At 36.5% G+C, this 26,678-nt stretch overlaps 1 protein-coding gene and 2 pseudogenes across 1 annotated transcript; 2 read left to right on the plus strand and 1 right to left on the minus strand.

Moving 5' to 3' along the window:
- The first annotated feature begins 5,638 nt into the window (after nt 1-5,638).
- LOC131646419 (cullin-3A-like) lies at nt 5,639-9,250 on the plus strand (annotated as a pseudogene).
- Nucleotides 9,251-22,014: 12,764 nt separating this feature from the next.
- LOC131649581 (cullin-3A-like) lies at nt 22,015-23,297 on the plus strand (annotated as a pseudogene).
- Nucleotides 23,298-23,964: 667 nt separating this feature from the next.
- Nucleotides 23,965-24,504, minus strand: LOC131649582 (secreted RxLR effector protein 161-like). The gene has a single exon (XM_058919336.1). It carries the CDS (start codon nt 24,502-24,504, stop codon nt 23,965-23,967), a length of 540 nt encoding a protein of 179 aa, XP_058775319.1.
- Between the last annotated feature and the right edge of the window lie 2,174 nt (nt 24,505-26,678).

The raw sequence follows: 26,678 nt of genomic DNA on the forward strand, positions 1-26,678 counted from the left end.
CTAACTGAAAGTCATTCACCAAAGTCGTCTTTTTCAGTCAACTTTCTAAAAGAGTAGTAATATTTTTTTTGTTATATCAATCTTTCTTAAGTTTGAGGAGTTTTGGATCATGGGTGTTTGAGTTTTTGTATAAGGAGAAGATGAGTAACCAGAAGAGGAATTTTCGGATAGAGGCTATCAAATACCAGGAAATCAAGGATCAGAAATATGCTAATAAGAATTGGTATTGATCCAGAAAGATTGAAGGATAATGCTGAATTTGAGCAGGGCCTCTTGGATGCGAAAAATAAATACGAAAAGATTATAAAATTGGCATTTAGTAATGACGAATTGTTCCAGAATGCTTTGAATTCCTCATTTGAATTTTTCAGTATAGAGGAAGAAGGATAGCCCCAGATTGAGGCAGCAATAGTCCATGAAGCAACTTGATAATGCATTTGCCTCCCCTACACTCTTTTCTGTTTATTTATGCAGTTTGTGTTTGGATAGAGTTCGGAGCCTAACTTTTGTACCAAGCCATAATGCCTTTCTTGAGGGTCGTGGGAAAGAGTCGACATTTGATGGCTCCTCGAACAATGTGGTAATTGAGCATGGCTTCGATGTTCTCAATATGGTCGTCCGGGTCGGAGGTGCCATCATAGGTACATAGGGAAGGTGGTTCTCCATCCCGTGGGGGAGTGGAGTCTCCATGATTGCTCGGGACAGTGGACCGCGGGGGTCGCCCTAGTCGCTTCTGATCAATGTGCAGGATGCGGAAGACTCAACCCGAGAGCTCTGGTGGCGGCGAGGCGGGCTTTTTGGCCGACTCTTCTTTTCGGTAGATTTATTTTTCTTTTTTGCTAAGGAATTTAGCTCCTTCCCGGGGGCGCGTCCCCGCTTCTTGGGAACTTCTGGGACTGATCGCTCCAGTCGAGGCTCAAAGATTCATCTTGCCGGTATTTCCGTTAGGGAGAACGGGAGCGGTTGCCTCGTCGTCGCAGAGATGGAGTGCGAGACCTGGATCGGTGCTTCCTCAGGGTTGGAGATTGGCGTTCAGCCTCCAACATTGTAATTCGCTGATTCTGCTGGAAGACATGAAAGTTCGTCTGGTTAATGGCCAGGAGCATGGACGCGGTGGTCGGTTCCGCGTTTGGCGGCACATGGATCTCTTGATAGGTGTCTCCGAGGAGATGTTGTTGGGCGGCATTGTAGCCTGTGTCCTCGAATGAGGGAGAGTTGGGCTGCTCATCCCTGGCGTCACCTTGCTCGGGACCAGTTGTCCCATTGTTTTCCTGGTTTTCGGTGACGAGGAAAGGGTTCACGTTGTCACTGTGTTGGCTGGCAATTATGATCGGTAGGTTGATATTGGATTGCTTTGGTTTAATTCGGGAGAAGATGTGGTAGCAGTTCAATTCCCACAGACGGCGCCACTGATCGTACCAGGATCAGAAGATCCTTTAGACCTGCAACGTGATTCTGGTCGGTCCAAAGAAGAGGAAGGGGTATCTACAAGACACTCCGATGCTAAAGTGAGGTTCAGAGTAGGAAAGCAAGTATGTAGAATGGAAGTGATTATTTATCTGACATTTTGTGAAAGAGGGTATTTATAGTTCGCAATGCTGGGCCAAGATATGCTGTTTTGGGCTAGATCGTGGAGGCAAAAATAGGACACTGCCAGGATCCTACGTGGCAGTGAAGAGTCAGCATGTGACTCCCATCCTAGATGGACTGTCCGTAGGGTTCGGAGGAGGAAGACCGAATCTTTCGGTGGACAGTTGACCACGTGCTCTACGTGGGACACGTGGCTGAGACGCTCCTAACGGTCATGAATATGTGAATATTTTGTTGGGCCTTTATGTTGACTTTGCTGGATTGGGCCCTGTCCGACGCTGAACCAGTCATAGGCCTAGCCCAAAACACATTTTTATATATTTCTTCAAAAAAAATATATTTTTATATTAATTCGTGGGATTCTTTGTATATTTCCTCTCCTTCAAATATAGTAGTTACTATTTTTATAAGAAAATACATGAATATTGCTGTGTTTTTTGGTACATGAATCCTGCTATTTACAATATTTTACTTAAAATATGTGATTATATTCTTTTTATTTTTTATTTTTTTCCTTTTATTTTCATTTACTATGTATTTTTTAATTATTCTTTACCATTTATATTTCTTTAACAGAATACCATATTCGTCAAATTACTAATAAAGACAACTATATACATTTTAAATTAAGCATCTTTGGAACAAGCCCGATTGAGATCAGTATAATCAACGCACATTTTCTATTTTCCATTAGATTTTTTGACAAGTACCACGTTAGACAACCAGGTTGTGTATTGTGCCTTAGAATTAAATTTTCCTCTAGGAGGTCTTTTACAACTTTTTCAGCAGCCTCCGCTTTTTCGGGAGACTGCTTGTGCCTACGTTGAACTACCGTCCTAGCGGCAGGGTCTATGTTCAGCTGATGGTAGGCGACCTCATGGTCGAGTCCGGCACGCTCCACACGAACAAGTAAGCATTCTGTCGAAGGCAAGCTTTGATCCATTTCCTTGCCAATTTGGGGAGGCATGTTCTGATCTTCACGCCTTTGTCCAGGCTGTTTCCCAGGAGAATGATTTCGAAGTCCCCGTTTGGGATGGGGCGCATAGGGTGGAGAGGCTTCTCGTCCACAACATCTAGTCGGGCTTCTTCTCCCTGTTTCTTCTCTTCCTTCTGTTCGTCTTTGGTGAAGCATGTGTCGAGGTAAACTGGGCCGATGTGAGGAAGTGGCTTCTGCTCCTCTTGGAGGGATGGCTTTTCAGTTGGTCGGGGTTGCTTGTCGGCCTTGGAAGTCGTGGAGATTAAGTGGTGTCCCTTTATAGCCGCGTCAAAGCATCTTCTTGCAGCTTCCATATCACCATGCACGGTGACTACACGGCCTCTACTGGTGTAGTACTTCATCTTAAGATGAACTCTGGAAGGCACGACGCTCAGTTTGGCTAGAGTTCGCCTACCTAGGATGCAGTTTTGCAGGGACGGGAAATCTATGACTAGGAAGAAAGTCTTTACTTGTCTTGTTGGTTCCTTTTCTCCGAATATAACGACCAGTTTGACGTATCTCAAGGCTCGGTGGTGGTGCCATTGAAAGCCTAGAGATCAGATCCCACGTAAGGTGTCAGGTCAAATTCTTCGAGTTGAAGAGTGTTGTATAGTTGAGAGTAAATGATGTCGACGGAGATGCCTCGATCGACTAGGATGCGATGAACATCGAAGTTCGCCATTTTTGCTCAAACGAGTAAAGGGATGCTAGAGTTGGGGGACCCGCCCAGTAATTCCTCGAGGTAAAAGGTGATGGGCTCAGATTTCCCTCTAAACATACTGAGAGTCGGGTTCTAGTTTGAACTGGCATCGAGGATCTCGTCAAACTTTCTTTTCACTGACCCTAGAGTCAGATGGCGGAGACCTCCACCCGATATGACCATTGTCGTGGGGAATTTCTTCATAGGGCTGAGTGCGGATTGCTCGTTGGGAACAAGGAAATCCTCTGCCCGAGAGACGCAGAGGGCGACTTGCATCGGGCCAGCATCACAAGACCTGTCCTCCTCGATTTTCTTCATATCGTTGACGTATCTCCGAGGAGCTTCGTCTTTCTTAGTGTACTGCCTCAAGCGGCCCTCCCTAATTAGGGTCTCGATCGCATCTTTGAGGTAGACACATTCCTCAGTGACGTGCCCATGGTTCCGGTGGAACCGACAGTATTTAGTCTTGTCGACCCCAGGTTTGGCGGAAGTGGCTTTTGGGAAACGGGCCCTGCCTTCTTTGAATTCGGTGTTGATACACTCAAGGAGGATGTGCTTGCGGGGAGCAGTCAGTAGAATGTACTCAGTGAAGCAGCCACCAGGCCCTCTATGCTCTCGGGGATCACAAGGTCTGTCGTCCCTTCTTTTCTCTCCGCCACGTCGAGGAGGAGCGGGGTCCTCATATTTTGAGCTCCTCGAGTTGTCTTGGTTCCTCGAGGTGTCTTGGTTCCTTGACCCACAGACATTGTTAGCATCCTCCTTTTCCTCATATTGGATGTAGGTCTGAGCCTTGAGGAGGTGGGTTTCCATTGAATGGGGCTTTTTGATCCCGACAACCTTCTTAAAGTCATTTCCCGGGCGCAAACCCCGATCAAGTAGATACCTCTTCATTTCATCGGTATTTCCGTCGGTGGTGAACGGGAGCGGTTTCCTCGTCGTCGCGGAGATGGAGTGCGGGACCTGGATCGGTGCTTCCTCGGGGTTGGAGATCGGCATTCAGCCTCCAACATTGCAATTCGTTGGTTCTGCTGGAAGACAAGAAAGTTTGTCTGGTTGATGGCCACGAGCAGGGCCGCAGTGGTCGGGTCTGCGTTATGCGGCACAAGGATCTCTTGATAGATGTCACCGAGGAGATGTTGTTGGGCGGAGTTATAGTCTGTGTCCTTGGATGAGGGAGAGAAGGGTTGCCCGTCCCTGGCGTCACCTTGCTCGGGACCAGTTGTCCCATTGTTTTTGTGGTTTTCGGTGACGAGGAAAGGGTTCACGTTGTCTCCGTGTTGGCTGGCCATTGTGATCGGTAGGTTGATATTGGATTGCTTTGATGTAATTCGAGAGAAGACGATGAAGCAAATAAATTTCCACAGACGACGCCATTGGTTGTACCGGGATCAGGCAATCATTTAGGCTTGCAACGTGATTCTCGTCGGTCCAAAGAAGAAGAAGGAGTATCTGCAAGACACTCTGATGCCAAAATGAGGTTCAGAGTGAGAAAGCTAGTATGTAGAATGGAAGTGAATGATTACACGACCCTCTTGTGAAAAATGGTATTTATAGTCCCCAACGCTGGACCAAGATCTGCTATTTTGGGTTGGATCGTGGAGGCCCAAAACAAGAGACTGCCAGGATCCTACGTGGTAGGGCAGAGTAAGCATATGACTCCTATCCTGAATAGACTGCCCGTAAGGTTCGAAGGAAGAAGACTGAATCTTTCGGTGAGCAGTTGACCACGTGCTCTACGTGGGACACGTGGCTGTGACGCTCCTAACAATTATGAACAAGTGGATATTTTGTTAGGCCTTCATGTTAAATTCGCTGGATTGGACCCTGTCCGATGTTGGGTCAATCATAGGCCCAATCCAAAACACATTTTTATATATTTCTTCAAAAAAAAAAGTATTTTTATAGTAATTTGTTCGATTCTTTGTATTTTTCCTCTCCTTCAAATAGAGTAGTTACTATTTTTATAAGAAAATACATGAATATTGCTGTGTTTTTTGGTACATAAATCCTGCTATTTACAATATTTTACTTAAAATACGTGATTATATTCTTTTTATTTTTTATTTTTTTCCTTTTATTTTCATTTATTATTTATTTTTTAATTATTCTTTACCATTTATATTTCTTTAACAGAATACCATATTCGTCAAATTACTAATAAAAACAACTATATACATTTTTAATTAAACTTTATAAGGTATTTAAATCATACCATACCATAAATTTAAAAATTTTCCATTTCCCGTTTCTACCTCTCTGTGTATATCCGTTGAACCAAACCGAACTTCATAAGTATAAAACCCGCTGAAGGCTGAACTTCATTCAACTGCAAACCGTTAAACCAAAGAAAAAACGAAGCATCGTTTCGCAGTTTCTCATTTCTTGAGGCTTTCAAGCAGAGAGTTATCATGGATCCGAGATATGCTGACCATACTTGGAACATTCTGGAACATGCAATTCATGAGATATATAATCAGAACGCTAGTACTCTCAGTTTTGAAGAGCTTTACAGGTTTTTTTTTTCTTCATGCTTTTGCTTACTGTTGTTGATTCTTAGAAAACTTTGTTTTATTTGTTGTTGTTATTATTATTATTATCATCATGATGATTGATTTTGATCATGATTTTGCATTCTTAGGGGATGTTTGGAAGAGCTTATTTGCTTATCTTATGGCTTAAGTACTTACTTGCATAAATATTTGGACGAAATTACGAAAACGATTTTGATTAGTTCCTCCATATCACTTATTGTCATAAGCTGTTTTCAGATTACATGCCTGTTCGGATTAACTTATTGGAACTTATCTATTGGCATAAGTTTTGTGAAACTGTTTGGTAGTCTGAACCAAAACGGCTTATGACATATTTCTGAAACTTTTTTGAGTTTCTTTTTCATAACTTTTCCAAAATAGCTTGCGAAAATATCTTGGAATATATATAAAAACAGTATAAGTTTATTTTATCGAATGTTATAAAAATAGCTTATGCAAGCTTATTCATAAACGTTTATTTTGATAAGCACTTATTATCTTTTTTTTTTTTATTTTAAAAGTGTCACTTATATTGCCATAAGCTGCTTTCAGATTATGATGACTTTGTAAAACACCCACTTTCTTGCTTGGAGTGATTCCTTTTGTAGCATGCCATCCTTGTGTGAAGGCTGTAGGCTTCAAAAAAGGAAATAGAGATCTATTAGATTTATGTGATGTTTTATCCTTCTAACATCTGAATAATCTCATTATTTCACGTATTAATTACAAGTGACTTGGTTATAACCTAGGTTTGAAATAGAGATCTATTAGATTCATGTGATGTTTTATGCTTTTTTTTTTTTCCTTTATAAACATTTCAATTGTAAATGTAGTCATGTAAACAAATATTGTCTGCCTGAAGTTACCTAGTGTTGTCAAATAGCGGGGATAGCGGCTCTATAGTATAGAGGATTTCACTAAGAAAACCACGACACTGTCCTAGTTTTGCTGGGTAATACTGGCTGCTATTCCAGTTTATGCTAGCTGATGTAGATACTTGTTAGACTTTGTGGTCTACTTTCATTACTGTCCTCTCTTTGAATTAATAGTTTATAAATCTGAAATAATGAATTGCTTTTGCAAATAAGATGATCTTGCTTTACAAATTTTCCTACTGACATGTGCACATCAAATGGATATTGTACTTTATCATCTAATATTTTATTGTCTTTATTTTGTGGATTTAGGAATGCTTACAATATGGTTCTTCACAAATTTGGTGAGAAGCTATACACTGGGTTGGTTGCCACCATGACTTTTCATCTCAAAGAGATAGCCAGATCTATTGAAGCCATTCAAGGAATTTCCTTTCTGGAAGAACTCAACAGAAAATGGATTGATCATAATAAGGCGTTAGAAATGATTAGAGACATTCTGATGTACATGGACAGGACTTATACCACAATTACCCGGAAGCCCAGAGTTTATGCACTTGGCCTGAACCTGTGGAGAGAAAATGTTATTCATTCAAACCAGATAAGGACTCGACTGTTGAGTATGCTTTTGGATTTAGTATACAGTGAGCGTCTTGGGGATGTTGTTAATAGAGGACTGATAAGGAATATAACAATGATGCTGATGGATTTAGGTCCTGTTTATAGACAAGAATTTGAGACTCATTTTCTGCGAGTTTCAGCTGAATTCTACAGCTTTGAATCCCAGAAATATATTGAGTGTTGTGATTGCGGGAATTATCTCAAGAAAGCTGAGAGGCGCCTGGATGAGGAAATGGATAGAGTGAACCATTACTTGGACCCGAGGACTGAAAGAAAGATTAGTAATGTGGTGGAGAAGGAGATGATTGAAAATCACATGCTGAGATTAATCCACATGGAAAACTCTGGCTTAGTTAACATGCTTTGTGATGATAAATATGAAGATTTGGGGAGAATGTATAACTTGTTCGGTCGTGTTAATGATGGTCTCCCGAATATAATTGAAGTGATGATTTCACACATGAGAGAGTCCGGTAAACAGCTTGTGACTGATCCAGAAAGGTTGAAGGATCCTATTGAATTTGTGCAGAGGCTCTTGGATGAGAGGGAAAAATACGACAAGATTATAAACATGGCGTTTAGTAATGACAAGTTGTTCCGAGATGCTTTGAATTTATCATTTAAATTTTTCATTAACTTGAACCCTCGTTCTCCAGAGTTCATTTCACTATTTGTAGATGATAAGTTTCGAAAGGGTCTAAAGGGAGTTAGCGAGGGTGATATAGAGGTTACTCTTGACAAAGTGATGATCCTATTCCGGTACTTGGATGAAAAAGATGTGTTTGAGAAGTATTACAAACAGCATCTGGCAAAGCGACTTTTGTCTGGAAAAACAGTTTCTAATGATGCTGAGAGTAATTTCATAGTCAAGCTCAAAACAGAATGTGGATTCCAATTTTCCTCAAAATTAGAGGGCATGTTTACTGACATGAAAACCAGTTTAGACACAATGCAAGGCTTTTATGCCCGCCACCCTGAGTTAGGTGATGGTCCTACACTTACTGTGCAGATTCTAACAACAGGGTCTTGGCCATCTCTTGCTAGTGTGGCATGTAACCTTCCGGTGGATATGTTGGAACTTTGCGAGAAATTTGAGTCATATTACCTCGGCATTCATACTGGCAGGAGGTTGACATGGCAAACTAATATGGGCACAGCAGACTTAAAAGCTACTTTCGGGAAAGGTCAGAGACACGAGTTAAATGTCTCCACCTATCAAATGTGTGTTCTCATGCTGTTTAATGGAAATTGAGCAGGCGACTGAGATTCCAGCTTCAGATTTGAAGAGGTGTCTGCAATCTTTGGCTTTGGTTAAGGGAAGAAATGTCCTTAGGAAGGAGCCTATGACTAAAGATGTCAGTGAGGATGATGCATTCTTTTTTAATGACAACTTCAGTAGCAAACTGTATAAGGTAAAAATAGGAACTGTAGTTGCAACAAAGGAATCGGAACCAGAGAAACTGGAAACTCGACAAAAAGTACAAGAGGACCGGAAGTTGCAAATTGACTCAGTAATAGTAAGGATTATGAAAGCTAGGAAGCAACTTGATCATAACAATCTTATAGCTGAGGTCACAAAGCTGTTACAGCCGCGATTCCTCGCAAATTTAACCGATGTGAAGAAACGGATTGAGTCTCTTATTGAGAGGGAATTTATGGAGAGAGATAATAGAGACAGAAAACTGTATAGGTATCTTGCATAGAATTGGTAAGCTTGTTTATTTCGGGGAGGTTAAATACAAATGTTTTGTCATGTGAAAATGGTGAAAAATGACGTTTTAACTGTTCCATTGATTCTTATTGAATACCACTTTGCTGTTCCAGTTGGGCATGCTTTTTGTACATCACCTATCAGATTAATGTCCTGCTTCCACTACACTCATTTCTACTTATTTAAGAAGTTAATATTTGGAAGTTTAAACATTATCATGACCAGTGACAAAGTTTTTGCCAAATGATGGACTGTTTCACTGAAATTCTTATTATATTCAAATAAAAGATATTTCCTTCTATCATCTTGTTTGTGGAGTTCTACCAAGTCTCACTCTAATACTCTTTTTCTAATGTTCACATTATTGGTTGAAATTCCAATAAATTTCACTTTTATAAATATATACTTTAAAATATAACTATTTAAATTAGCTTATAAAAATAATAAATGGATGAGAAATTGTATTCAATTGTATAGATATTTTCCGATAGAACAAAACAAAATTCTCATTTTGCTTAAATTAAAAGAAAGAAATATAATGGTAAATCATTAAATGGAATTTTATTTTATCCCATAACATTTCAATCCTTCAATTTTTATATTTTCACTTTAATCTTGTTATCCTAAATGAATTTTTAAAATTAAATTTTTTTGTTATTTTATATCTTGATAAGTAGTACAATCACTAATTTTACTAAACACTGCAAATTCAATTAATCAATTTATTTTCTATTAGACATTAACACACATCATATAGCTGCATGGAGAAATAAAAGAAATCAACTTGTTTTTTAACTGCTCCCATCTAGCTTATTAGGTATCTATTATAAGATTTCAATCAAAATTTATAAGATATCAATTAAAATTTATAAGATATCAATTAAATTTTAATTGCTCTCAGCTAGCTTATTAGGTATCTATTATATTTGGTCCAACAAAACAATATAACATTTGTTAAGAGTCCCACATCCGATAATATATGGCCTAAACATGTGCTTATAAGTGGGGGGCAATCCTTACCCTATTTGCCGATTTTGTAGGATTGAGTTAGGTCCAACCACATTTATTAACATGATATCAGAGTCTAGTTTAAAATTCGGTGGGCCACTTATTATAGTTTCCGCTATCAGGCCATCCACCATTTATTTACACGCTCTAGTTGTCTAATCCTAGACGTGAGAGAGTGTGTTAAGAGTCTCACATCAGACAATATATGACCACTTATTATGGTTTCCGCTATTGGACCACCCACCATTTATTTTCACGCTGATTTTGTAGGGTTGAATTAGGTCTAACCACATTTATTAACAACACTTGAATTATATTATCAAAATAAGTTACAAACTCAAACTCATAAAAAAATGAATTTTAAATATATAAATTTATAAGTTATATTTCATAATATAAATTTAAAAATTAGCATTGCCAAATATCCTTTTAAGTAAAAGATGTATTTTGCCCCGTTAAGACAGCTCAGTTAATAGATGTGTAGGGAGGGACATTAAGTGCAGAAGCGCGAGTTTGAACTCGCAATATCTCACTTGTTCATCTTTAATAAGGCGGACTCCAGCGGCGGAACCTAATGTAATAAATTTTATTCTATTTCATCACTTTCCATTATTTTTGGTAATCTTCGATTTGGGCAGAATGATAAAATTGCTATATTTTATAATAAAACATATAAACAATGAAATGATTTCTTTATTTCATTCTGCCTCATTCCACTTTATTTTGCTCAATTCGTTTATAATATTCAAACATATTCTAAATCATTAAGAAATAAGAAAGTTTCTCTAAATACAAAATACCTCCTTAGTATAAGAGATTAAGCTTTGACATGTCTCAAATTATAGCGAAGATGGGATGACTACAACTTCAATAAACATGTTGAGCACATCGACAAAAGTCCTACAGAACACAAATAACATGTTGAGCACATAAATTTAACTTATTTGATATCTCTCACATTGTTTACATGATAAATTTCTTTTAAGTATTTTGGCATGTTATCTTTTTTCTTACAAATATGTAGAACTCTTTACGATGCAGTAAAAATGAAATATGTGTAAACATCATTATGCATTTTCCACTACAAAAAACTTTGATACACAAGAAGTGTTAATAAGGTGGAGATAAGGAGGTAAGAATCTGACGTAAAGTGATTGTCATCATTACTTGATTAGATACCGACACTAGAAACAGAAGAAGAAACAATAAATTAATATTGGGTTATGACAGAGGTAGTAAGTACAAGAAAAAAGATAGTGCAACACAAAGTTCTATTAAAAATGTAGTTGTTTAAAAATCAAGTCAACTGTTAACCCATATTTTGTGAGTTAATACATCCTTAGGTAGTAATTAATTTAATGTTATTTTGTCTTTAATTTGCTTAAATTCCATGTTTATTTGCTGTTTTAGTTTAGTTAGTGTGGAGCACACTAGGTGCTCCCTTTTGTTGGTTTAATATTGTTTTAAATGCAGGAGTTAGCACAGAGGCATGCTGAGGCAAGACTAAGCAAGTCAAAATGAGTGCTATAAGGCAAAAATTAAATTCGTGAGGGATTAAAGTGCAAGCTGATGTAAAAGAGGAGAATTAGTCATAATGGAGGGAAAATGTGTATTGGGCATTGAAAATGAGAAGGAAAAATATTCAAAACACAAAGTGGGAGCAAGCACCGCTACAAAACAAAAACATGCAAAAAGTACACTGTTGTGCCGCCTGCTATGACAATCTGCTCAATTCACCTTGTTCCCCCACTACTGTCGGCTAGTACTAAAGCTTTCTTTGTCTTTTACTAAGGAGACGTTTAGGATTCCTTGGGCTGGGTGATTCTTGATCCGAAGCCCAAGATCCAAGACACAATGGAAACCCTAATCCTCTTGGTCTATAAAAGGAGATGGAGGAATCATTTGAAAGAGTTCAGCATTTTTTTAGTCAAAAAGTTATTTATTCCTGAGTGTGTTTGCGGAAGTGTGTTGAAGCTTCTATTCCCATTCCTTTATGTGCTTGTTGATGAACACTGACGCGACTGAAGCCGTTTCTTGAAGACTTAGTCGTCTCAAGTTCTACTTCAAGTCTCTCTTAGGTTATTATCTTTTGTGCAATTTATTGTTCTAAGATGTTTCTTATGAGAACCTTGTTCATTGTTTGTACTCAGTTCCCCATGAGCTAAACTTCTAATATATAAAGTGTGTTTATGTTAAATGTGTGTGAGTAGTGCCTGTTTTACCATGCATTATCATTCTAATATTTGTTTCTTTGACTGATCACCTTGGAAATATTTACAAGCTTATTGTTGTGAGAGACCCAACAACAAGTGGACTTCATGAGTAAAAATGTTTGAAAGAGTAGGATAGATATATTCACTTGAATTAGTTGCTTAGACATAAGTAACTACAATCATTAAGGAACTCATAACTTTTTATTGACATATTCTAGGGTTACAAGTGGAGCTTAGAGATTTATTTCCCATATCCTTTTATATATGCCATTGATTGTGTAGAAATACACGTTTAGATCCTTCTGACCTTGCATGTCACGACTTCACACATCATCAACACTTAAACACACTAACATATATATACGGATCATAGCTCAGCTATATTTCTATTATCACTTCTACAACACTTTGTCTTTTGCTACATTTAATTTATAATATAAGAAAGCTGGACTCAATTCCAACAATTATTATTTCTCCTTACTTATGCTTAAAATGGAAAATAAAGTTAATACAAAAGTTATGTCTGTGTAGTAGCACTCCCTGTGAGTACGATACTCTTATATTTATCACTTATTACAATCAAAACATGTATACTTGCATGTGACACAATAGAATTGTGAACATCAACACCATCTAAAAATGATTCAACATGGAAGATTAATGTAAAATATGGACTTCACAACCATGTTTTACTTGATAGAATTGAATGTCATGCGTTTGTACGATACTCTTATATTTATCACTTATTGCAATCAAAACATGTATACTTGCATGTGACACAATAGAATTGCGAACATCAACACCATCTAAAAATGATTCAGCATGGAAGATTAATGTAAAATATGGACTTCACAACCATGTTTTACTTGATAGAATTGAATGCCATGCGTTTGTGGGGTGTATAAGCACAAATAAGATGAAACATGTTATTGATTTGACAAAGTGTTATGTTCCATTAAAAGACATACTTGTGGCTTTCCAAGATCAAGATCCTAAGAATTTCACTCGGATCATGCAAATATATAAACATAAGAGTATGCACCAAAAAGAGATCAGAGGTCATATAATTAAGATACAACATTGGTTTAAGCTGATAGAGGATGCAAATTATGTTTATTGGAGTAGAAGAATATTATGGATATTTTTTCTATTGTGTTGATTATGGACAATACATACAAGACTAACAAATACATACAACCTGATTTTGAGATTGTTGGTATGAAGTTAACTTAATTGATATTTTTTATTGTGTTTCCATATATGGAAGTTGAACATTGCTAGCTTATCATAATTTTATGCATGTTATGTTTTGTTAGATGTTATTGACGTTATATTTATTAGACGTTATTAATGTTACATAATTTAACGCTTATGACACATAAGTCTTAAAATTAATGTCAATAATACATAATCCAACGCTCATAATAATACATATTAATAAACAAAAACTACTCTGATAGTCTTCCTTGAAATAAGTATGATGCTCGAAATAAGTTCCTAAACTAAGGGTCGTCATCATCATCATTTTGTAATATCAAGCCTCTCCAAAATTGCTTGAAGACTATATTTTGATGAAGACAACACATTGTATTAATTTTAAAAGGATGAGAAAAAGACCTATGGATTTGGTTCAAGCTTGCAGTTTCATGAAGATTAAGATTTTGGATTGATTGATCTTCAAATTCATTTTGGTATAAGTTAAACTTTAAGCATTGATATTATCTAGTGCTAAACAATCATATACACTTTCATCCCAATGCATTACCAAACTTAAAATATGCATGGATTATGTTTTCACCCTTTACAAAATCATATTTGGCACCCTTTGTGTTGATATAACCACTTACCTACATCATGTAATCGGTTACATCGTTGGCAGTAGCCAAAACCTTTTGTCACTGGGAATTTTTCACTTGATGTAACCGGTTACATCATTTAGGTAACCAATTACAAGTGCGTTTTTTTGAAACATTATCCTGTAATGTAACCATGTAACCGGTTACGTCATCCATGTAATCGGTTACATCTGAACCAGTGGCACCATTTCATGTTAATTCCTATCCAAACGAAATTTTCTTAGCAACCCTTAACAATTGCATTGTTTGGTCAATATGCAACCTTTCTAAAGGGCATAAGTCAAATATAAATACCATGCATATCATATTTTATTTCCTCACCTCTTTCAATACAATTTACCATTTTTTCTTTCAAACTTTCAAACAAAGGGTTCTACATACTTGAACTTTCATTGAGAAATTTTCTGCACATCGTTACATATCAATTTCAGAAACATTTCTCATTCATTCATAAACCTTAAGCACTAGTATATCTCTGTAAATTTTTTTGCTTAAAAGAGAAGATTAATCCAAGTGATTGATATATTGTTCATCAACTTCTTTACTTCAAAATTATTTCCAGATTTGTTTATTGTACCTTGCTATCTAGGAGTGTTAGAAGCAAAAGGTTGAAAGTGAGAGGATTGTTCTCATTCAACTTAGTTATTGATCACAAGAGGATTGTTCTTGTTGATCTTGTTAGTCTTGTACAAGTCTTACAATAGTGAAATCTCTTTCATGTTGAAAGGAGACTGGAGTACTCTCGGATTGTGAGGGGAACCAGGATATATCCTTGTGTATTTTATTTTTCTGTACTTTATACTTTGATAAACATCACCATAAACCAGAAAAATAATCACCTTCATTACATAAAACCAAAAATTTTTAAAAGTACCTAATTCACCTCTCTCTTAGGCGCAATCTAAACTTACAATTGGCATGTTATCGGTAACATGTTACTAAGAGATCCAGATGGCTTCCGCAAACGTAAATCCTGTCTTTAAAGATAGTGGTAGTAACAACAAGCCTCCATTGTTTTTTGGTGAATTTTTTTATTTTTGGAAAATTCGCATGAAGGCGCATTTAGAGTCTCAAGGAAAAGATGTTTGGAAAGAAGTTGTAGAAGGTCCTTTCGTTCCAAAAACCGTTGTTAATGGAGTTTCCTCCATAAATCATGAAGCATCATGGGATGAAGATGATGAGAAAATGGTTCTCAATGACAAAAAGGCTATAAATCTTCTTCACGGTGCACTTAGCATGGATGAATTCTTTCGTATTTCGGTAGGCGCAACGGCAAAAGAAATATGAGATACTCTAGTAGAAACTCATTAAGGAACCGCTGAAGTTAAAAGATCTGGATTAAACACTTTGAGTCAAGAATACAAGTTATTTAGAATGCAACCAGGAGAATCAATCCTCGACTTGCAAAAAAGATCTGTGCACTAGATAAATCATTTAAAAGCACTCGGTAAGACTCTTTCTAATGATGAACTTAATATTAAAGTGTGTTAATTCTCTATTTTATGGTTGACATTATGTTTGGTAAAACAACTTATGGGAAAATGTTGAACAAGATGTTCTATCCACTTTAACTGAAGAGACATATCAAGAAAGATGTCCTATACAGGATCATCTGATATCCTGACTGTTAAAGTACAGCTGAATCTGTTGAAGTTTTTTTAGGGTTAAATATGGTTTTGGTCCCTATAAAATAGGAACAACAAAAATTGGTCCATATAAAAGCAAATGACATGTTTTGGTCCCTACAAAATTATTATGCACGTAGTTTTAGTCCCTATTATTAAACCAATGTATATTTTTTAATGATTATTTTGCAGACATGTTTAGAACATTTTAAAAAGATCCTTGAAAAATAGGAATTCAAAATTTGATTTTTAAGTCGATATTTTCTTTAATTTTATCTTTTTTTTGAACAAATATACTTTGATTGATTCAATAAAACCAAATTGTACAAGCGATCCAAAATGGATCCAACAACTCGAGTTTACTCTAGCAGACTAGAAAAACAAAACTGAAAGTAAAAATATCACTCCCCTATCATTAGGATAGCTAAATATCTCCTAATCTTCTTATTTTTCCACCCTCTATAGATTACGGTATCTATAATGCTTTTTACTATATTATTGGTATCCACATCATTGCGAAATTTTTTATTATTTCTCATCTTCCACAGCTCATAAATCATTTCCGCTGCCGCCATTTTAATCACATGAGCTCGGGGTCCCTTGCCCTTCGCTTGGTGAGTTAACCATTGAAGCGCAATAAGCCAATTATGGAGGGTGCGCCTAACCTGCAACCAATTCAAAACTTCCATCCATATTCTTCGTACTCAGGTTCCAAAGGAGCCTAATCAGTATCTTTACTTTTATTATTATCTTTTGAAATTTGAAAAATTCATATTTAATTCTTCTCATTTTAAAAAATTCTAAAATTGGGTAAATAAATATTATACAGTATCATAAACATGCATAAAAAAATAATCAAAAATTTAAAAATTAAAGTGTAATTAAACAATTTTAAAAATTTTAGAAAACAACAAGGACTAAAACTGCATGCATAAAAATTTTAAAAGGACCATTCATTAAAAGAAAATTTTATAAGGACTAAAAATGCAGGGTCGAATATTTATGGGAACCTCTGACATGTTTAACCCTTGTTTTTATTTACAGGTGCAGAATATTTTAGAATATTATGCAATCCTAACAGGCGCTTGATTTAGGGATAAGAGTCTGTCTTTGTTTTCAAGATATTTGATTAGTTTCTAAATATGGAGAATATTTAGGAAACTAATGATTGAAGCCCTATCTTCCTGGTGAAGATTTTGGAATATTTTCTGGAGTTCCTTGCTGCGTTTGAAGCCTAAATCCAGTCCAAAAGATTGTTTTAAATATAAAGCAACAAACCTAGTTATTTCGTGGAACTTACAATGTAGTTTGTGTTAGGGTTTATGTAGTCTTGTCTATTGTGAGCCTCTCTAATATCATCTTGATAGAAGAGTTGGATGTTTTAATTGAGTTGTAAGTTATGTGTTTATTCATAAGCTTTTAAGCATTGACTGACTATGTCTTGGAAGTGTGTCTTCTAAAGTATTGTAATTGATTATCACGGTTGTCATTAATGGGGATTGAGAAGGGTCTCATACCTAGGTGATTCTTAGGTAGAAGTATAGCCCAGGTGGTGATTAGGCGAGAAGGCAGTAAACTGGAAGTTGACAAGGCCATGTATTAACTTACAAAATATGGCTTAACACATTTCCTCCTTAAAAGGGTTTTATCGATGATTCCCTTTATAAATAAAACTTTGTGGCGACTCTAGTTTATTTCAAGAGTTAGAACGCTTGGGTATTTTTGAGCCGAGACAATATTTTCCATCTTAAAAAGAAAAGGTTAGTCGCAGTGGAAAATACTCAAACAGAACATAGGTTATTGCTCTGATTCCAATTGAAATTCTGGTTGATTATAGGCAAAATGTCACCTATAATATTGGATCAGTGTGTGAGACAAGATGATTTAAAATAATAGATGAACGATTAAACAAAGTAATAATTAAAGACACAAGAATTTATTAACTCATTTGGTGCAATTGTCACCTATGTATGGAGGGAAGTAGCCCAGTGAAACAAAAAATTCACTAATAATATGTAGTCAATAGTACACGACAGTCTTGTCTGAACTACCCCTAGTTCGTATCTTTTTCCTAATACTACCTGTGAATTTCATCTAGACTCGCCGTAAATATGAGATCCTCTTACTTCCTTTCAAACACTCTCTCAAGTGTTTGTAAGTCTTCAACAATAAGAACATGATACACTTTTTCACTATGGACCTCCGCACGTATAATAAGGCATTACTCTTCACACCTTTAATGGTGCTCACCCACCCTAGTGAAAAAAATGTAATTCCCCGAAAGTCGGGAACTTAACCTCCGGATGCACCAAAAATGCAACCATAGTCAAGTCTTAGACTTAGGCTAGAACAAAGCTAAAAAAATCTAGAGGTTAATGTATATATTTTTTACAGAGACTAAGGTCTATATTTTATACTGAGGTTAAATTTTAGACCTGTTTGATTATATAACACGTCAGACGTTCCCTCTTTCTTCTTCATTTCAGAAAGTTTACTCAGAACGCAAAATAGAGCACGTGAGCAAACTCCTTTCCCATCATTATTCAAGATTTCTCACTACTTCTACTGCATTGCATTCAAGCCTATAACATCAATCAACCTTTTATTTCACTCTACTCGATCAAAAAATTGTTGACTTCTCACATTCTGTAAGTTTGTCATTTTGTTGTTGTTTTGTGATGCATTAATTTTAAGTTAAATGCATGATAGGTTGTTTATGGTATATTAGGATGCATAATAGTTTGTTTAGTGAGGCATGCATGTAGATTTTTTTAAGTTTGAAGTTAGAGAATTTGAGCATACTTTGTTTCTCTGTTTTTTATTTCAGGATGGTATGAAAGTTAACTTCTGAATTTTACTGATATGCATAGGTTATTTCATTTTGTATGTTTTGTTCTATGGGTTTGGCTTCTTTTATTATTACATGATTTTCTAGTATAATTACAAGTAAAATGTCAAACAACTAAGACATACTGATGCATGGTAGAGTTGCCTAACATGCACTATCATCCACACGTTCCTCCTTGAGACATGAGTCCCCTACTATTGCTCCACAAGCCCCAGAAGTCCAACTTTGTTGTTGTCGTTTTTGATGTTTTTCTAGAAGACCGCTCAGACACCTCACTACGTTATATGTATACAGTCCATGCTGCTAGGCATGTGGGGGATGGATAAGTAAAATAAATATGTATTTATTCTTTTAAACACATGTGCTATAAGATTTGAACTTTCTAACGTTATTAAAATGTAGGAAAATGAGTCATTAAAATGTATCAATCATTGTAAAAAAATTGGGAAACAACTGCAACCTAATGAAGCATGGTTTCAATATGTCATGCACCTATCTGGATTGCAAGATTTATGCAGGATTGGGTATACTTTTACTAACCATGGTTTGTCATCTGCTTTCATCGAGAGATGCCACTCAGATACTCCTCAATTCCATCTGCCGATCGATGAGATATCCATTGTAACACCTAAGGCCAATGAGGGCGGGGAGTGGTTGTCGGTGCACGAGGCATGATAATGAGACACTCCAGAGGCCGAAGAGAGAAAGAGGAGTGGTTGTTGAATTCATATAGGAATGAGAGGGATCCTAAGGTTGTGCATGTATGGAACTGCATGGTTAAAGGAAGGCTTATAAGGATTGATTGGTACTCCCTATACCAACAAGATGCATTTTATTTTGGGTAGCCTAACAGATAAGGACTCCATAGTTAAGCGTTCTTGACTTATAGTAGTATTTGGATGGGTGACCTTCTAGAAAGTTTCCTAGAAAGCGTGTGAGTGAGGACAAAGCATGCTGAAAAGACCCGTGTTGGTTTCTGAGGTCAGACGATAATCCTGAAAGCAGTCCAAGGCGTTACATCCATCAAACATAATGATGTGTCATCCCTTTTACTCCATACTCACTAGACTTGACTTAGTGAAGATGATGGTACAATTTAGGAACTGGCCTATATGATGCTCAGCAGGAGATAGACGAGACCAAAGGATGTCATGCTAGGTTTGGATTGTTGAATAGGTTGTACATATACAACCTGGATGCGAAAATTAAGGTTGATGGTTATGATGCAGAGGTAACACATCATAAAGTATGTGCATTAAGGTCATACCTCTTATATCCGGTTGGCACATCCATATTCGTGAACAAAAGTACATATTATGTCGATATCATCTTCCTGAGATACTTGATTGACTTGGAGAGGATTCATGAGTACAATTGATGGGCCTCTTATTTGGTTTACCTCTACTCCAAGTTAGATGAAGCTTGTTTGTGGAAGACTAGACAGATGAAAACACGCACCACCTTATTTACTATTATATATTTGCACATTTACTGTGACTAATATTTCATAACACTTGTGCTACGTCGTTGCTAATATTTCATCTATACCATTTTCAAACATGATTCCTCTAACACTTTCCACATCTCTCCGACTAAGCATATGTGGATGACTACATTGAGATTTGTCCATATGCTTCCTCCTCCATCCCCCTCAGAAAGAATCAGGCGACTGAGTCACTCTGAATATATCTTGACCGCTTCGCGACAGATGATACAAATTTTATATCGTACAAAGATCACCGCCAGACACGTCTCTTCGGTGAGATTTTATTCTACTCTGGATGACTGGTTTATGGGTCACTACTGATGTATTCACATCTACCTGGACGAGTCATGTGCCACTTTTGGTATGTGTAAGGTATTCCTAGAACCCCCATTGATGTTGCTCCTCTCATACTCCAATGTAAAGATGTTGATGAGATATTTGCGGAGTATTATGATCATTAGGTCCCAAAGGAGGTATGCAATGTGCCAACTCCTTGGCCATGGAGTACTCTATTATGCTACATATACTGATTTTTTAAAGCGTCATATCGTTACATGACATCAGATGCAGAGGGAGAGCCACCTAGGTCAACTCATCAAGAGATATTAGAGGAGGAGCGGGGTAGAGCGGACCATGTCGTTGATGTGTTGTCAATCTCTCAGCGTATTGTGGATATTAGGAAAACGAGTATCGAGAAAGGAGAATTTCATGAAGTCACTCATAGAAGGGCCACTTAGAGGTCGTGATAGCATAGGCACGACATACCTTGCAATACAGGAGGTAGGGGAGGAACCGGGGGGTCAGATATATCCAATAGTTGACTTTTTCTTTGTATTTTAATAATTTGTATTTTGTGAACAATGTATGAGTTACATTTTGACTTAATATATGATATTTTGATTAAATTACATAAGTGTATGGTTTGATCGAATTATATATGATATTTTGGATTGTATTTTGTGATCAATATATAATTTGATTAAATTATATAAGGTTTATTAAAATATACTCATGATAGAAATTTACTATTCTAAGGATTAATACGGAACCTAACTTCTGAGTTGTGACATAACTTGCATACTTTTTTGATGTATGTAAGGAACGTTTGAAAATTAGCTTCCATATTATTTTAAAAGTTTTTTTTATATTTTTTTTAAGGTGGCTCTTCATCACTGAAAGTTAGATTAATAAATAAAAAAAAAACTAACTAACCCACTATATTTCTACATTCTAATTGAATTGGGTTGTGAAGAAATATTCAACTGATATATTAGTTTAAAGAGACAATGAGAATACAAATAAAATCAGTTAACATTGAAGCAGTTTATGATTTTGAATTATTGAGTTTGAGTTTAAAATAAAAAGATGATAGAGAATAATATAACATAAGAGAAGATTCAAAATTGGAGTCAAAATTAGACAATTTTAAAGTAAAGAGAGTCTTAAAATTTTTATTTTATAGGCAAAGTTATTTGTATCAATTATATGATGTGAGTACTAGGCCAGACAAACAGTCTACAGAAGCAATGACACATTTTTAAGCAGTTCCAATGGTGCTTGTAACCAAGAGAAAAAAGGAATAAAACTTCGTCTTTTCGATCCAATCGAAAGCCAAATCCAAAAAACCGTTTTAATAGTCACAATTACGTCATCTAAAACTATTCCAATGTTGTTGAAGATGAGGTTGTTTCTTGAATTCCAAAGCGACCACACCATAGCTAGCCAAATAAGACACAGTTTCTTTTTTTTTATCCTTCCATGTCGCGCCTGAATGTAACGAGATAGATGTTCTACCACTGCCAGCCCCCTCCATATGAATATCCAGCCAAAGAAAAATACTGTCCCATACTTAAAATAAATCATTGTTCACATGTGTGTGAAAGTCATTCACCAGTCTACTTTCTATTAAAGTAGTATTTTTCTTGTTATAAATAAATCTTTGTTTCTAGGCCATCTCTTCAGCTTAAGGAGAATATGAGTAACTAGAACAAAAAATTTCAGATAGAGGCTTTCAAATACCGAGACATCAAGGATCAGAACTATGCTGACAAGACTTGGAACATTCTGGAACGTGCAATCCATGATATATTCATCCACAACACTAGTCATCTTGATTTCGAAGATCTTTATAGGTTATATTCAATAACTCTTTAATTGCATATTCATGTTTTGGTTATAAGACTTTCTTGTTGTTTGTATGAAATCTGAGAGACAAATTTGTGAGCTATGTTTCTAATATATTTTTTGGATTTAGACATGCTTACAATATGATTCTTCACAAGTTCAGCGAAAAGCTATATTCTGGACTAGTTGTCACCATGACTTCTCATCTTAATGAGATAGCCGGATCTGTTGAAGTCGCGGAAGGAGGTTCATTTCTTGAAGAATTAAACAGAAAATGGAATGATTATAATAAGGCTTTACATATGGTTAGAGACATGCTGATGTACATGGATAGGACCTATGTCCCAAGCACCCAGAAGACACCTATTTATGAACTTGGCCTAAACCTATGGAGAGAAAATGTTATTTACTCAAACCAGATAAGGACTCGACTATCGAATACACTTTTGGAATTAGTATATAGGGAGCGTGTCGGGGAAGATGTTAGTATAGAACTGATTAGAGATATAACAAAGATGCTAATGGATTTAGGTCCTTCTGTTTATGAACAAGAATTCGAGACTCCGTTTCTGCAAGTTTCAGCTGAGCTCTACAAGGCTGAATCCCTTCAACTTATTGAGTGTTGTGAATGCGGGGATTATCTCAAGAAAGTTTAGGGGTGTCTAAATGAGGAAATAGATAGAGTGAGCCATTACTTGGACCCTAAGACCGAAAAGAAGATTACGGATGTGGTCGAGAAAGAGATGATTGAGAATCATATGATTACATTAATCCATATGGAGAACTCTAGGCTAGTAAACATGCTTTGTGATCATAAATACGAAGATTTGGGTAGAATGTATAATTTGTCCGGCTGTGTTACTAATGGTGTCTCAAAAATATGTGAAGCAATGACTTCACACATTCACAAGTCCCTTAAACAGCTTGGTACTGATTCAGAAAGATTGAAGGATCCTGCTGAATTTGAGAAGAGGCTCTTGGATGTGAAAAATAAATACGAAAAAATTATAAAATTGGCATTTAGTAATGACGAATTGTTCCAGAATGCTTTGAATTCATCATTTGAATTTTTCAGTATAGAGGAAGAAGGAAAGTCCCAGATTGAGGCAGCAATAGTCCATGAAGCAACTTGATAATGCATTTGTCTCCACTACACTCTTTTCTGTTTATTTATGCAGTTTGTGTTTGTATGTTATACTTGTTAGTCAAACAAAAAATGGTTGGAGTCATTGAGGTTGTTTAATGTGGAAACAAGCTTTGGTTATGGACAAAGTCATTCCTAGAAACTTGCTTATGTAAAAAATTGACTACTACTTCTCTACTGCTGCAGTTATAATAATTTTGGACATTTTGTCTACTATACTTTCATCGGTGAAGATCTTACTTTAAAACTGCACTTTTTACTATCTTGTTAAAAATGATAATACAATCAAGTCTTTATATAGACTCGAGAGACTTATGCTATACTAGGAAATTTAAAGCAAATTAATACTATTAATAGGCCACTATCTCTTGGTCTTTCAACTACAAGAGACTCGTTGTTTTTCCACTAACTTATTAATAAAAACCCACTTAACATAACATTAAAGTTTATTCAACAAAACTCCCCTGTAAACTTAAATGTTTTTTCTACCCATCATGCCTATCATTTTTTTGCCTCTGTCGAATTTTTTTTCGATAATGGTGTGAAAATATCTGCTGCTTGATCCTTGCTTGCTACATGCCTCACGACACGTCCTTCCTTCACATGTTCTCTAATGAATTGGAAGCGAACACCGATGTGTTTGCTCCTTTCATCCTTCACATGTCCACTTGTATTACTGTTGCACCTTCCTGTTTTAGCTCCATTTTGCTCAACAATATTCTAAGCGATATTGCATGACAAACGCACCAAGATGCTGCTATGTATTCAGCTTCACATGCCGAGAGTGTTACAATCAGCTGTTTCTTTGAAATCCATGTAAAATAGGTATTTCCCATTAAGAACACATATCCTGACGTACTCTTTCGATCATCATATATATCACCGCAACAATCGTTGTGGGAATAACCATTCAACTTGTAATCTTCTTCTCTTGAATAAAACATTCCAAGTGACATAGTTCCTTGGATGTATCGAAGGATTCTTTTCAATGCCTTCCAATGTGTATAGACTAGTTCCTCTATGAAACGACTTACAATTCCGACACTAAGCGAAAGATCAGGCCTTGTACATGTGAGATATCGAAGACTTCCTACCAAACTTCGATATTTGCTTGCTTCGATGCGTTCTCCTCCATCAAATTTCGACAACTTTGCATCTAGTTCCCTTGGCGTCGAAATTGGATTACAGTTTTCCATCTTTTATTTTTTCAAGATTTATTTTGCATATTTCTCCCGTGAAATGAAATTCCAGTTTCTTCTTGTCGAACCTCCAGACCAAGAAAGAATCTCATCTGACTATAGTTACTTAAGAAAATTAGATCATCGACATAGAGTGAAACAAGTAACATATTACCTCCATTCTTCTTTACATACAGAGCATGTTCGTAAGGACATTGCTTGAAACTATTCTCTTTGAAGTATGTGTCGATGCGTGTATTCCATGCTCGCGGTGCTTGCTTCAACCCATAAAGCACATTTTTCAACTTTAGCACTTTTTCTTCTTTTCCAACTTTCATGTATCCGGGTGGTTGTTCGATGTAAACTTCTTCTTCGAGCACACCATTTAGAAATGTTGTCTTGACATCCATTTGAAATATCGGCCATTTGAATTGAGCAGCTTGTGAGATAAGTAATAGAATGGTCTCCATTCTTGCAACAGGAGCAAATACTTCGTCATAAGCAATTCCACCTTTCTGTTTGTATCCCTTCGCAACAAGTCGCGCTTTATACCGTTCTATTTCGCCTTGAGCATACATATTTTTCTTGAATACCCACTTCACACCAATGGGTTGACTTTCTTTTGGTAATTCTGCTAGTTCCCATGTGTTGTTACGTTCAATGGCCTTAATCTCTTCGTTCATGGAAGTTTTCCATTTTTCGTCTCGCATCACCTCTTCTAGGCTAATGTTTTCAGTATCTGCCAAAAGACATACAAGATGCACCTCTTTTGTTGTATGATACAAATCCTGCAGACTTCGCATTCTGGGTTGTACAGGTTCATCTTCATTGTCAAAATCTTCAAGGTCAGCTGAAGTGTTTGTCGGTATAGCAACTGATGTTTCTCCAACTTCAACGATAACTTCTGTCAAATTGTTCCAGTCCCACTTGCTCATTTCGTTTACTCAAAAATATCTACTCATTATCACTTTCTTTCTAATGGGATCAAACAGCCTGTACCTTTTTTGTCTTCTTATCGTACCCAATAAATATGTATTTCTGACTTTTGTCTTCAAGCTTTGTTCTTCGTTGATTCGGTACGTGTGCATAAGCCACACTACCAAATACTTTGAAATGAGAAATTGTTGGCTTATGCCCGCTCCATGCTTCTTGTGGTGTTTGATCTTCTAACTTCGAATGTGGACATCGATTCTGAACATAAATGGCACATTGTACAACTTCTGCCAAAAATTCCTCCGACATGTTCTTGCTCTTAAGCATTGATCGAACCATGTCGAGAACTGTTAGATTCTTCCTTTCAGCGACACCGTTTTGTTGAGGTGAATATTGTGCAGTTAGAAATCTCCTTATGCCTTGCTCTTCATAATACTTCATAAAGCCTGTCGAAGTATACTCACCACCTCTGTCAGATCGAACATCTTTGATATGTCTGTCAGTTGCCTTCTCCACCATTACTTTGAACTTTTTGAACACCTCAAATGCTTCAGATTTTTCTTTCAAGAAATAAACCCAGTTCTTTCATGAGAAATCATCAATAAAGGAAATGAAATACCTTTTGCCACTGAAAGATTCCGGAGTGATTGGCCCACATATGTCGGTATGAATTAGTTCGAGAATATGTTTAGCTTGATATTCTGCCTTCTTTTGAAATGAGGTTCTTGTTTGTATGCTAAGTGTCATACCCCAAAATTTGCCCCATCTACTTCACCTACAAAGATTCAAAGACTAGGGTTCCATTTAAGCAACACTCCTAGCCAAGAGCCTCCTAAGGCTAGGTTTGAGATTACTCTAAGAAGGATCAATGAGATAAGGCTCCTAATCAAAGGTATATGGTTTATGGTGATCTAATATAACTCCATAGCAAAAGTCAAGGCACCACTCCAAAGGTTACCTGCTCAAACAGTCCCAAGATCTACAATCAACTGATTCAAATCCAAAGTCAAGGTATGATCCAAACTTCTAACCATTGGTCACACAACAAGTATGGGGATGTATATCCATCATTTGATCAAAGCTTGATCATGATTCCATTAATAGAAACTCAGAGATGAACAAATACAAAAAGGTTCAAATTAGGGTTTCTTTAGAAGAAAGTCAACCCAACTTTGACTGGGCATAACTTTCACCTGGAACATCAAAAATTCCCCACTCAAAGCCTGTTTTGAAGGAAATTGGATTCTCTACAACTTTGT

The sequence above is a fragment of the Vicia villosa genome, linkage group LG2, assembly GCF_029867415.1.
Source record: "Vicia villosa cultivar HV-30 ecotype Madison, WI linkage group LG2, Vvil1.0, whole genome shotgun sequence".
Classification (NCBI taxonomy): Eukaryota; Viridiplantae; Streptophyta; class Magnoliopsida; order Fabales; family Fabaceae; genus Vicia; species Vicia villosa.